The following is an 11,947-nucleotide window of genomic DNA, read 5'->3' on the forward strand; positions in this document are numbered from 1 at the left end:
AATCGGCACCCGCCTGGACCTCTGGAAGAGCTGCCCCAGTATCGACAGCCACCCAGATGTCCGGTAGAGCTGTGCAGCAACCCATGATTGTCACCAATCCGACCCGTAACAACTGTGCCAGGATAGTCGGGGGCCACCGGAAAAACTGCACCCTCCCGGACCCCAGTTAGAGCTGCGCAGGGAACCGCTACCCCACTGGCCAGACCTCCCCACACCCCAAACAGGAACTCCAGACCTCCCCACACTCCCAAACCCTATCCTCCCTCCTGTACCCTCCCTGCCTCCACACCGCCCACTCGTCTGGCCAGGGACTCTGGTAGCGTGTGCCCTACTGAGCTCTCCCTGCCTCTGTGTGGAGCTCTTCTCCAGGCTAGAGACTGCTGGAACCTTGGGCCCTCTGTGCCAAAGGCCCTGGGCAGGCACTCCCAGAACCATGTGCACAAACATCCACCCACCCCCACCCCCACCCTGTTGCTGGATCCCGGAGTGTCACACTCAGGAGCTGCTCCCACAACCAGAACTCCCTGGCTGGGGCAGCCCCAGAAGAACTACATCCCTAAAAAGATCGGGCAACAATAGAGTGATCCCTCAGGTCTAATCTCGGAGAGACACCAACCCAACTCTGAGGACGCCCAGAGGAAACGGTGAAAAACAATCATGAGAGGAAATCAAAGGAAATACTCAGAGTAGATCACTCCCCCAAGGATCGATGGGGCAGACACAGCCACAAGATCCCATGCATGAACAAATAGCTGAGATGTCAGAATCGAATTCAGAATCTGGATAGCAAATAAGATCGAATTAGAATTCCAAGCAGTAACCCAAAAGATGTCTCAAGAATTCAACAAATCCAAAGACCAAATGACCAAAGATTTTGACACATTGAGGCAAGAAGTTGCAGCCCTCAAAGATCTAAGAAACACAGTAGAATCCCTCAGTAACAGAATGAAAGAAGCAGAAGAAAAGATTTCTGACATAGAAGACAAAGCTTTTGAATGCTCCCAAACTCTCACAGAGGAAGAGAAATGAAGGGCAAAAACAGATCACTCTCTTGGAGAACTCTGGGATAATTAGAAGAAAAACAATATTCGTCTTATAGGGATCCCCAAAAGCAATGAAGTGGCTTCAGAAGGCACTTCTATTCTCCATTAGATTATGAATGACAACTTTCCAGACATGCCAACAGATTCTGAAATTCATATAGCAGACAGTTTCAGAACTCCAGCACAATGCAACCCAAATAAGACATCTCCCAGACACATCATAATCAATTTTACTAAAGTTAATATGAAGGAGAAAATTCTGAAAGCAGCCAGACAAAAGAAACCATCAACTACAAGGGGAAGAATATTAGAATAACTGCATATCTCTCTGCTGAAATCCTTCGAGCTAGAAGAGGATGGTCATCGACTTTTAATCTCCTAAAACAAAATAACCTTCAACCCAGGATCCTGTACCCAGCTAAACTGAGTTTCATCTATGATGGAGAAATTAAATACTTTAACAACATTCACATGTTGAAGAAATTTGCCACAACTAAAACAGCTCTCAAGGATATTCTCAGACCTATCCTCTAGAAAGACCAGAATAATCCTCCACCACAAAAGTAAACCCACTGAACAAATTTTGATCAAATTCCAACTTCCACAGCCACAAAAGGATCCAAAATGTCCACTGGACTCTCGAAAGGCTTATCAATATTCTCAATTAATGTGAATGGTTTAAATTGGCCTCTAAAGAGGCACAGGTTGGCTGACTGGATACAAAAACTCAAGCCAGATATCTTCTGCATACAAGAATCTCACCTTACATTAAAAGACAAATATAAACTCAAGGTGAAGGGATGGTCATCTATACCCCAGGCAAATGGAAAGCAGAAAAAAGCAGGCATTGCAATCCTATTTGCAGATGCAATAGGCTTTAAACCAACCAAAATAAGGAAGGATATGAATGGATACTTCACATTTGTTAAGGGTAATACTCAATACGATGAGATTTCAATTATTAATATTTATGCACCCAACCAGAATGAACCTAAATTTATAATAGACACTCTAACAGACATGAGCAACTTGATTTCCTCCAGTTCCATAGTAGTTCTAGATTTTAACACCCCTTTAGCAGTTCTGGATAGATCCTCTAAAAAGAAGCTACACAAAGAAATCTTAGATTTAATCATAACCATTCAACATCTGAACTTAATAGATATCTGCAGAACATCTCATCCCAACAAACCTGAATACACATTCTTCTCATCAGCCCACGGAACATACTCCAAAATCGACCACATCCTAGGCCACGAATCTAACCTCAGCAAATTTAAAAAACTAGAAATTATTCCTTGCATCTTCTCAGACCATCATGGAATAAAAATTGAACTCAATAACAATAGGAATCTGCATACCCATACAAGAACATGGAAGCTAAATAACCTTAGGCTGAAGAATAGATGGATTACAGACGAGATGAAGAAGGAAATCACCAAATTTTTGGAGCAAAACAACAATGAAGACATGAATTACCACAACCTCTGGGATAGTGCAAACACAGTCTGAAGAGGGAATTTTATAGCACTGCAAGACTTCCTCAAGAAAACGAAAACAGAAGAAGTTAATAACTTAATGGGACATCTCAAGCAACTGGAGAAAGAAGAACATTCCAACCACAAACCCAGCAGAAGAAAAGAAATAACCAAAATCAGAGCAGAATTAAATGAAATTGAAAACAAAAGAATTATACACAGATCAGTAAATCCAAAAGTTGGTTTTTTGAAAAGGTCAATAAATAAACCTTTGGCCAAACTAACCAGGAAAAAAAAGAATAAAAACTCTAATTTAATCAATCAGAAATGGTAACAATGGAATAAAAACAGACCCCTCAGAAATTCAAAAAATCCTTAATGAATATTACAAGAAACTGTAATGAAATGAAAAACGAAAATCTGAAAGAAATCAACCAATACTTGGAAGTACACCACCTACCAAGACTTAGCCAGAATGAAGTGGAAATGTTGAACAGGCCTCTATCAAGTTCTGAAATAGCATCAACTATACAAAATCTCCCTAAAAAGAAAAGCCCAGGACCCATGCTTTACATCAGAATTCTACCAAACCTTTAAAGAAGAACTAGTACCTATATTACTAAACCTCTTCCAAAATACAGAAAAGGAAGGAATACTACCCAACACGTTCTAGGAAGCAAACATCACCTTGATCCCTAAACCAGGGAAAGAATCAATAAGAAAAGAAAATTATTGACCAATATCACTAATGAATATTGATGCAAAAATACTCAATAAGATCCTAACAAACAGAATCCAACAACACATCAAAAAAATTATATACCATGACCAAGTGGGATTTATCCCAGGCTCTCAAGGCTGGTTCAATATACATAAATCTATAAATGTAATCACATAAACTAGCTAAAAAATAAAGACCATATGATTCTCTCAATTCTCTCAATGCAGAAAAAGCTTTTGATAATATACAGCATCCCTTCATGATCAGAACACTTAAGAAAATTGGTATAGAAGGGACATTTCTTAAACTAATAGAGGCCATCTACAGCAAACCCACAGCCAATATCATATTGAATGGAGTTAAACTGAAATCATTTCCACTTAGATCAAGAACCAGGCAAGGTTGCCCATTGTCTCCATTTCTCTTTAAATTATAAGGGAAGTTTAAGCATTGTAATCAGGGAAGAAAACGCGATCAAAGGTATCCACATAGGGTCAGAAGAGATCAAACTTTCACTCTTCGCAGATGACACAATCATATATCTGGAAAACACTAGGGATTCTACTACAAAACATTTAGAAGTGATCAAGGAATACAGCAATGTCTCAGGCTACAAAATCAACATCCATAAATCTGTAGCCTTTATATATACCAACAATAGCCAAGCCAAAAAACAGTCAAGGACTCTATTTCATTCACAATAGTGCCAAAGAAGATGAAATATGTGTGAGTTTATCTAACAAAGGATGTGAAAGATCTCTATAAAGAGAATATGAAACTTTAAGAAAAGAAATAACTAAAGATGTTAACACATGGAAAAACATACCATGCTCATGGCTGGGAAGAATCAACATTGTTAAAATGTTATGGGCAGTGCCTGTGGCTCAGTGAGTAGGGCGCCAGCCCCATATGCCGAGGGTGGCAGGTTCAAACCCAGTTCAGCCAAACTGCAACAAAAAAATAGCCGGGTGTTGTGGCAGGCACCTGTAGACCCAGCTGCTTGGGAGGCTGAGGCAAGAAAATCGCATAAGCCCAAGAGTTAAATGTTGTTGTGAGCGGTGTGAAGTTATGGCACTCTACCCAAGGACGGCACAGTGAGACTCTGTCTCTACAAAAAAAAAAAAAGAAAGAAAAGAAAAATGTCCATACTACCCAAAGCAATATACAATTTTAATGCAATCCCTATTAAAGCTCTACTGTTACACTTTAAAGATCTTGAAAAAATAATACTTCATTTTATATGGAATCAGAAAAAACCTCGAATAGCCAAGACATTACTCAGAAAAAAGACACAGCAGGAGGAATCATGCTACCAGACCTCAGACTATACTATAAATCGATAGTGATCAAAACAGTGTGATACCGGTACAAAAACAGAGAAGTTGATGTCTGGAACAGAATAGAGAACCAAGAGATGACCCCAGCTACTTACATTATTTCATCTTCGATAAGCCAATTAAAAACATTCAGTGGGGAAAAGATTCCCTATTTAACAAATGATGCTTTTTGAACTGGCTGGCAACCTGGAGAAGACTGAAACTGGACCCACACCTTTCACCATTAACTAAGATAGACTCTCACTGGATAAAATATTTAAACTTAAAACATGAAACTATAAAAATACTTGAAGAAAGTGCAGGGAAAACTCTTGAAGGAATACACCTGCGTGAATATTTTATGAGGAGGACTCCCCAGGCAATTGAAGCAGTATCAAAAATACACTACTGGGACCTGATCAAACTAAAAAGCTTCTGCACAGCCAAGAACATAGTAGGTAAAGCAAGCAGACAGCCCTCAGAATGGGAGAAAATATTTGCAGGTTATACCTCTGATAAAGGTTAATAACCAGAATCCACAGAGAACTCAAACATATTAGCAAGAAAAGAACAAGTGATCCCGTCTCAGGGTGGGCAAAGGACTTGAAAAGAAACTTCTCTAAAAAAGACAGATGCACGATCTACAAACACATGAGAAAAAGCTCATCATCCTTAATCATCAGAGAAATGCAAATGAAAACTACCTTGAGATATCACGTAATCCCAGTAAGAGTAGCCCACATAACAAAATCCCAAAACCAGAGATGTTGGCATGGATGTGGAGAAAAGGGCACATTTGTACACTGTTGGTGGGAATGCACACTAATACGTTGCTTCTGGAAGGATGTTTGGAGAATGCTTAGAGATCTAAAAATAGACCTGCCATTCCATCCTATAATTCCCTTACTAGGTATATACCTAGAAGACCAAAAATCACAATATAACAAAGACATCTGTACCAGAATGTTTATTGCAGCCCAATTCATAATTGCTAAGTCATGGAAGAAGCCCAAGTGCCCACTGACCCACAAATGAATTAGCAAATTGTGGTACATGTATACCATGGAATATTATGCAGCCTTAAAGAAAGATGGAGACTTTAGCTCTTTCATGTTTACATGGATGGAGCTGGAACATATTCTTCTTAGCAAAGTATCTCAGGAATGGAGGAAAAAGTATCATGTACTCAGCCCTACTATGAAGCTAATTATAGTTAGGTTATAGCTTTCACATGAAGGCTATAACCCAACTCCAAGGGAGGGGAAAGGAGGGGGAAGTTAGGGTGGAGGGAGGGTTATGGGTGTGGCCATACCTATGGTGCATCTTAGAATGCATACAGGCGAAACTTACTAAATGCAGAATACAAATGTCTACATACAATAACTAAGAAAATGCCATGAAAGCTACGTTGAACAGTTTGATGAAAATATTTCAGATTGTATATAAAACCAGCACATTGTAACCCCTTGATCGCACTAATGTACACAGCTATGATATAACAATAAAAAAAATTAAATTAAACAAAAAAAAGAAAAGCAGGCAGAGCAAATAGTCATGTTATACACAAAGGAGAAATGATCAGGACGACATTACAGGTCTCATTGTAAATAACACAGGCTAAAGAGAGTGGGGCAACATCTTGAAAGTTCTGAAGAAAATAATGAGCAGGATAAGGTCCTTCTCATCTTTGTGTCAGAACACAGAATAATGCCCATAGCACAGTCAGGGCACAAAATTTCTCCTATAAGTAAGTGAATATGTAGACCCTATTCCTCTCAATCAATGCTTGAATTAAGGGGTATGGTTGCATTTTTACAAACACAATGTAAAACAATCAAAATTGGGAATAAAATTATAAATGAGAGTACAATTTATAACTGTACACTTTTGCAATACTATTTTGATACATATATGAGAAATCTTTAAAAAACTATTATTATGGGCGGCGCCTGTGGCTCAGTGAGTAGGGCGCCAGCCCCATATGCCGAGGGTGGTGGGTTCAAACCCAGCCCCGGCCAAACTGAAACCAAAAAATAGCCGGGCGTTGTGGCGGGCGCCTGTAGTCCCAGCTGCTCGGGAGGCTGAGGCAAGAGAATCGCGTAAGCCCAAGAGTTAGAGGTTGCTGTGAGCCGTGTGACGCCACGGCACTCTACCCGAGGGCGGTACAGTGAGACTCTGTCTCTACAAAAAAAAAAAAAAAAAAAAACTATTATTATAATCTAAAGGTGGAAAGTAGAAATGGTGAGTTAAAGCAAGAAAAAATAACATCCCTTTAAACTCTTATGCAAAACAAAGTGTGGTTAGTATAGGAGGGAAAGTCCCCATATGCATTCTGGCATTCAGCTAAATCCAGCCACGCTTTACCTACAGCTGGGGGAATTTCCTTTTATTTCCTCTTTTTTTTTTTCATTCTCCTCATTGGGCCTATCCTCCCATAAAAGTCACCAGGCAGCAGATGAATGTCCGTTCATGCAAATTCCCAGAGGGTTCCAAGGTCCCCTGAGTTGTCATTAACCTCTCTCAGAATACAGATGGTTGGGTGCAAAATCTCACAAGCAACTCAAGGGCCCAGCAGTAGAGTTCAAGCCCTTATGAATAAATTATGGTCTTCCACTCAGTATTCGGGCCCTGGGTACAAGGTAGCATTTATCATTCACCTGAGTCCTGAACATCTCATTATAGAGCTGAAGAAATTTCTGATGATATATTCTTTATGAGCAGCCTATATACAACACTTGGGACTTCTTGCACATATGCACATCTGTGTGAAGAATTCTAAACTTGCTCTTGGTATAATGGCCTCGACAGTGACAGAGACTCCCACCTGCCCCTCCATGAAAGGATGTATTTGGCTCAATGATAATTAGCATCAATTATGGGAGAACTCTTTTTGAGGACTGAGCGTGGCCCTGCCAGGCTGCAGGTGCAGAATTATCCCCGTGACCTTTTGCTCCAGGCACGGTCATCCAGGAGAGCAGTGGGAGTGGTCAGGAGGGAATCACAGGCTGTTTATCTTCCCTGAGAATCACTGTCCGGCCTCTGCTATTCAAGTCTTCAGCAATAGCCTTTTCCTCCTGGGAAACCCACAGGAGAGGCAGAGGTGCCTCATCTGCGTTCTTGCTTGCAGGAGCCTTGGGAATGGGCACCTGCTTTTATTTTCTAGATATCATTGTGCTCATTCTCAAAGGAAGAAAATCCACTTTATTACAAGGAACAAAAACATAATGGGAGAACACAGGTGGCTGCAGGCTGACTGACAGGCAAGGACGTCAGGAATAAGAGGCCAAACAAGGCCCTTGTGTTTCCAAAGGGCGGCTCCAGGATGCCAGGGCGCCCCTGGAACCTGCTGTGTTTGTAGGAACACTAACCCACAGCAGCCAGAAATCCATCCCCTCTTCGCTCCCAGGCTCCAAATAATGCAGGTGCTACAGGACGCTCCGTGGGAGTCGGTCTTTTCTCTCAGCTGCTAGGTTCTTGCTTTGTACCATTGGAAAGAATGGAATCAAAGAGCGACCCCCATTCCCCTGAACAACAGTTTTGAGAATTCTATAGATTGAATGCTTTTCCGGATCTTTGCCACTCTTGTGAAACACAAAACTCCTGCTTAAGCCCTTACTTTTGACCCATCTATTATTCCATAGATTGTAATAATCTGCCCTGGCTTCTCCCCACCTTCATAAGCTCCTCAAAGGCAGAATTGGCACCTGAGTCTCTCATGCTTTGCCCACTGCCATTCCTGACATTCTTGAAAGTGGCTGGTAGCTACAGTGAATAAGAAGAGCCTGTTAAGGGCAGATTTCTACTGTGTAAATTGGGGCTGATAAGATCTTTATTTGAAATTCTCAGTGAATTTTACCATCATAAATTTCAACCCCCCTCTATTCATAACACCCTTCCCCACTTTTTATTTCCTTTCCTTTGCCTAAAACACCACTTACTTTGCTCAGGTATCTTGTACATTTTCTGACACTCTGTTATATGGAGTTTTGTTTACCATTCTCTTCAGAGTGACTAAATGGTGCCTGGCAAGTAGACCCTTAATAAACATCTATTTAACTACTTAATGAAAGAACAAAGACATGCCAATTCTTCGTTTATCTTAGGTACTTAAAAAATTGTTTACTTAAAAATGACTTTGTTAAGTGAATAAACCAAATTAAATTAAACAATAATTTCTGTGTATTATTGCAATTCGTCCATAAATTAGATGTTTAGTAATATTACAATATATCTACTAGATGTTTAATAACTGTATCTTAAAAAAAGCATTAATTCATTTTTTCCTAACTTTAAAAATACTCTGAGTGGCAACTGTATCATTAGTGGAAAGGAAAATAAAGATTCAGATTAACATACAAATTGTAGATCTTATTCATTGATTTGTTTGCAAACAGCCATAGTAAATACACAGGTGGAAATAAAGGCTGGGCAAATTGTTTGAATACAATTTGATTTTCCACAATTTCATAGCTTCCAATAATATTTAGGTTTGATTTTTATTTTAAACAACCCATTTTAACCTGCTTTAATTGCAGTCACTGTCATTAGGATAACACTTCTTGTTACCAGCCCAGGAATACATTGTTGAAGCCTATTTGGCGAAGTGTTTTTATGATTTAAGACACCTGCGATAGGCAATGTACTGCTTCCCCTCAACCTTCTGCAAAGATATCCGCATCCTTAATCCTTGTGAATGTCACCATACATAGAAAAAGGAAGTCTGCAGATGTGATTAGGTTAAAGACTTTGAGATGGGAAGACTATCCTGGATTATCCACGTGCACCCAGTCTAATCGCACAAAAAGTGGAAACCTTTCCTGATTTTGATGAGACGGAATTGGAATTGTGGAAGAGTGTACAGATAGGTTTGAAGGTGAAGAAATGGGGCCCCCAAAAGGTGGAAAGGGCAAGGAAAATAGTTCTTCCCCAGAGTCTCCAGAAACAATCACCATCCTTTTGGCATCTTGATTTTTTCTTTTTCTTTTTTTTTTTTTTTGCAATTTCTGGCCGGGGCTGGGTTTGAACGGGCCACCTCCAGCATATGAGGCCAGCGCCCTACTCCTTTGAGCCACAGGCGCTGCCCTGGCATCTTGATTTGATTTTTATCAGTAAGACCAGTGTCAGCCTTCTGACATACGGAACTTTCAGACAATAAATTTTTGTAGTTTTATGCCACTTAGTTTGTGGTTATTTTCACAACAGCAATAGAAAACTAATATACTACCTGTTCTGGCCTCACCTCCTACCATGTCCCTCCCTGCATTTCACTCTAATAGCTACACTGTCCACCAGAAATGAAGCATTGAACCCAGAATAGAGGCTTCCATACCTTGACTCTTGCTGTGCCCTCCACTGGGTGTCATGTTCCCACCTTTACAATGATCACCAATTATCCACAGTCCAGACTGAATCACCCCTGGGTCCCAAGCCAAATGTAATCACTCCTCTTTCACTTCCACTTCACTGAGTCCTCACATACACGAGTAGTGATGTTTCCAGTCTGCTTTGTATTACATTGACTTTGTTCTCCACCATTGTATTTCTCAAAGGGCAGGGCCCTGTGTTTTTATCTTTGTACTTTTTACGGCACCTAGCTCAGGATCAGACATATAATGCCCATTTGATGTATTTTCAATGACTCGATGAGTCATAGGGAATACTTTTGCTCAGTTGTCCGCTGAGTTTTGTATAAACGGTCTTGGATGCACATTAAAAGACAGATGCTAAACATCTATTCCCAGGTGTCAGGAAATAAATTCAGTACAAAATCTCATAAGTGGGTGGAAATGCTTATAGAAAACAGCCTGAATGTCTCTGAATTGCTATCCAAAGAGACAAAAAAAAAAACCCCACATAATGCAATTGAAGATGAAAAACCAAGTAAGTAATAACACAGTTGGCCGTGTGACACAAAAAGAAAAGGGCTATTTTCCTAAGAGGACAAATAAATAAGGTAAAGAATAAGGAGATTTTCTTAAAATGAGAGTGATTTAAAAAACACTGAAAAGTAAACATACTAAGAAGAAAGGATGAGAACACAGGTCACAAAAGTGGCAGATGTCTTAATCACTCATCAAGCTCAGAAAAGTCACTGGGCAAATAGAGCATTGAACTTATTTTGTTTTCATTCAACAGACAATTATTTGTGTACCTGATATTTGCAATATATTTTGATAACCATTTCTGGGGATATAAAATTAAAAGAATACGTATCTTGCTCTAAAGTTATTCACAAACTTTTCATCTTTTGGCTCAGAGGAGGCCAAGGTGCAACTTTCTTCAGTTGTCCTGAATCCGGGTTCATCCAACACCAGCCCCTCCACCATGCTGCCTAAGTTCAACCCCAATGAGATCAAAGTCGTGTGCCTGAGGTGCACATGTGATGAAGCCAGTGACACACCTGCCTGTCCCCCAAGGTCAGCCCCCTGGGTTTGTCTCCAAAAAGTGACTGGAAAGGTCTGAGGATTACAGTGAAACTCTCCAGAACAGACAGGCCCAGACTGAAGTGGTACCTTCTGCCTCTGCCCTCATCATCAAAGCCCTCAAGGAACCGCCAAGAGACAGAAAGAAACAGAAAAACATTAAACACAACGGAAATATCAATGAGATTGTCAACATTGTCAGACAGATGGGGCACCAATCTTTAACCAGAGAACTCTCTGGAACCATTAAAGAGATCCTGGGGATGGCCCAGTCTGTGGGCTGCAATGTTGATAGCTGCCACCCTCATGACATCATAGATGACACCAACAGTGGTGTCATGGAATGCCCAGCTAGTTAAAAAGTACAAAGGAAAATGTTTCAATAAAGGATCATTTGACACCCAGTGGGGGAAAAAAAATAAAGTTATTCACAAAACAGTTAGGGCAGAGGGGACTATGTAGGGAGTGTGTATGGTGGTAGAGAGGGGATATGTCATAATTCAGGGGAGTAAGTGCTAGTGCATCGGGCAGTCACTGCTTCCTGTGCATATAACTAGGATTGTTTTGTTTATAAGTGCTGGAAAATGTAACTCAAAATAGATTGAAGAAAGTGAAAATTTATTGACTTCTATAACTAAACAGCTCAGGGATGGTACTACCTTCATTTATAGCTGGATTGGGGGCTGATATAAATTCAAAAGAGCCTGGTCTTTTCATCTCTGGAATTCTCTCTCTTCTAATGATTGGCCTCATTTTCAGGCTCCATCAGGAAGCAAGATGGATCTGTGTTCTCTTAGCTTTATTTCCAATGTAACACAAATTATCTTCTTTAGAAACTTCCAGTGAAACGTCACTTCATTGCATTGTTGCCGATTGGGCCATTTGCTTATCTTTGAACACATTTTCGCAGCCAACTGGGTGCCAGGCATTCCCAGAACCGTGTGCACCAACCCCCAGCCCTGTTGCT

General features: G+C 40.4%; 1 protein-coding gene across 1 annotated transcript; it reads left to right on the top strand.

Annotated features, from left to right (window-relative positions):
- Positions 1-10,882: 10,882 nt before the first annotated feature.
- On the top strand, positions 10,883-11,339 carry LOC128585738 (60S ribosomal protein L12-like). The gene is made up of 2 exons (XM_053590940.1): positions 10,883-10,987; positions 11,052-11,339. The coding sequence occupies exons 1-2, from the start codon at positions 10,883-10,885 to the stop codon at positions 11,337-11,339; spliced, it is 393 nt and encodes a 130-aa protein (XP_053446915.1).
- The last annotated feature ends 608 nt before the right edge of the window (positions 11,340-11,947 follow it).

Source organism: Nycticebus coucang, chromosome 5, assembly GCF_027406575.1.
Source record: "Nycticebus coucang isolate mNycCou1 chromosome 5, mNycCou1.pri, whole genome shotgun sequence".
In the NCBI taxonomy this organism is placed as follows: domain Eukaryota; kingdom Metazoa; phylum Chordata; class Mammalia; order Primates; family Lorisidae; genus Nycticebus; species Nycticebus coucang.

Bases quoted from the DNA above. Each gene is read 5' to 3' on its own strand.
- LOC128585738 (XM_053590940.1), top strand. From the start codon at position 10,883: ATGCTGCCTAAGTTCAACCCCAATGAGATCAAAGTCGTGTGCCTGAGG. The intron at 10,988-11,051 runs GTTTGTCTCCAA...CAGAACAGACAG, and splicing joins CCCCAAGGTCAGCCCCCTGG to GCCCAGACTGAAGTGGTACC.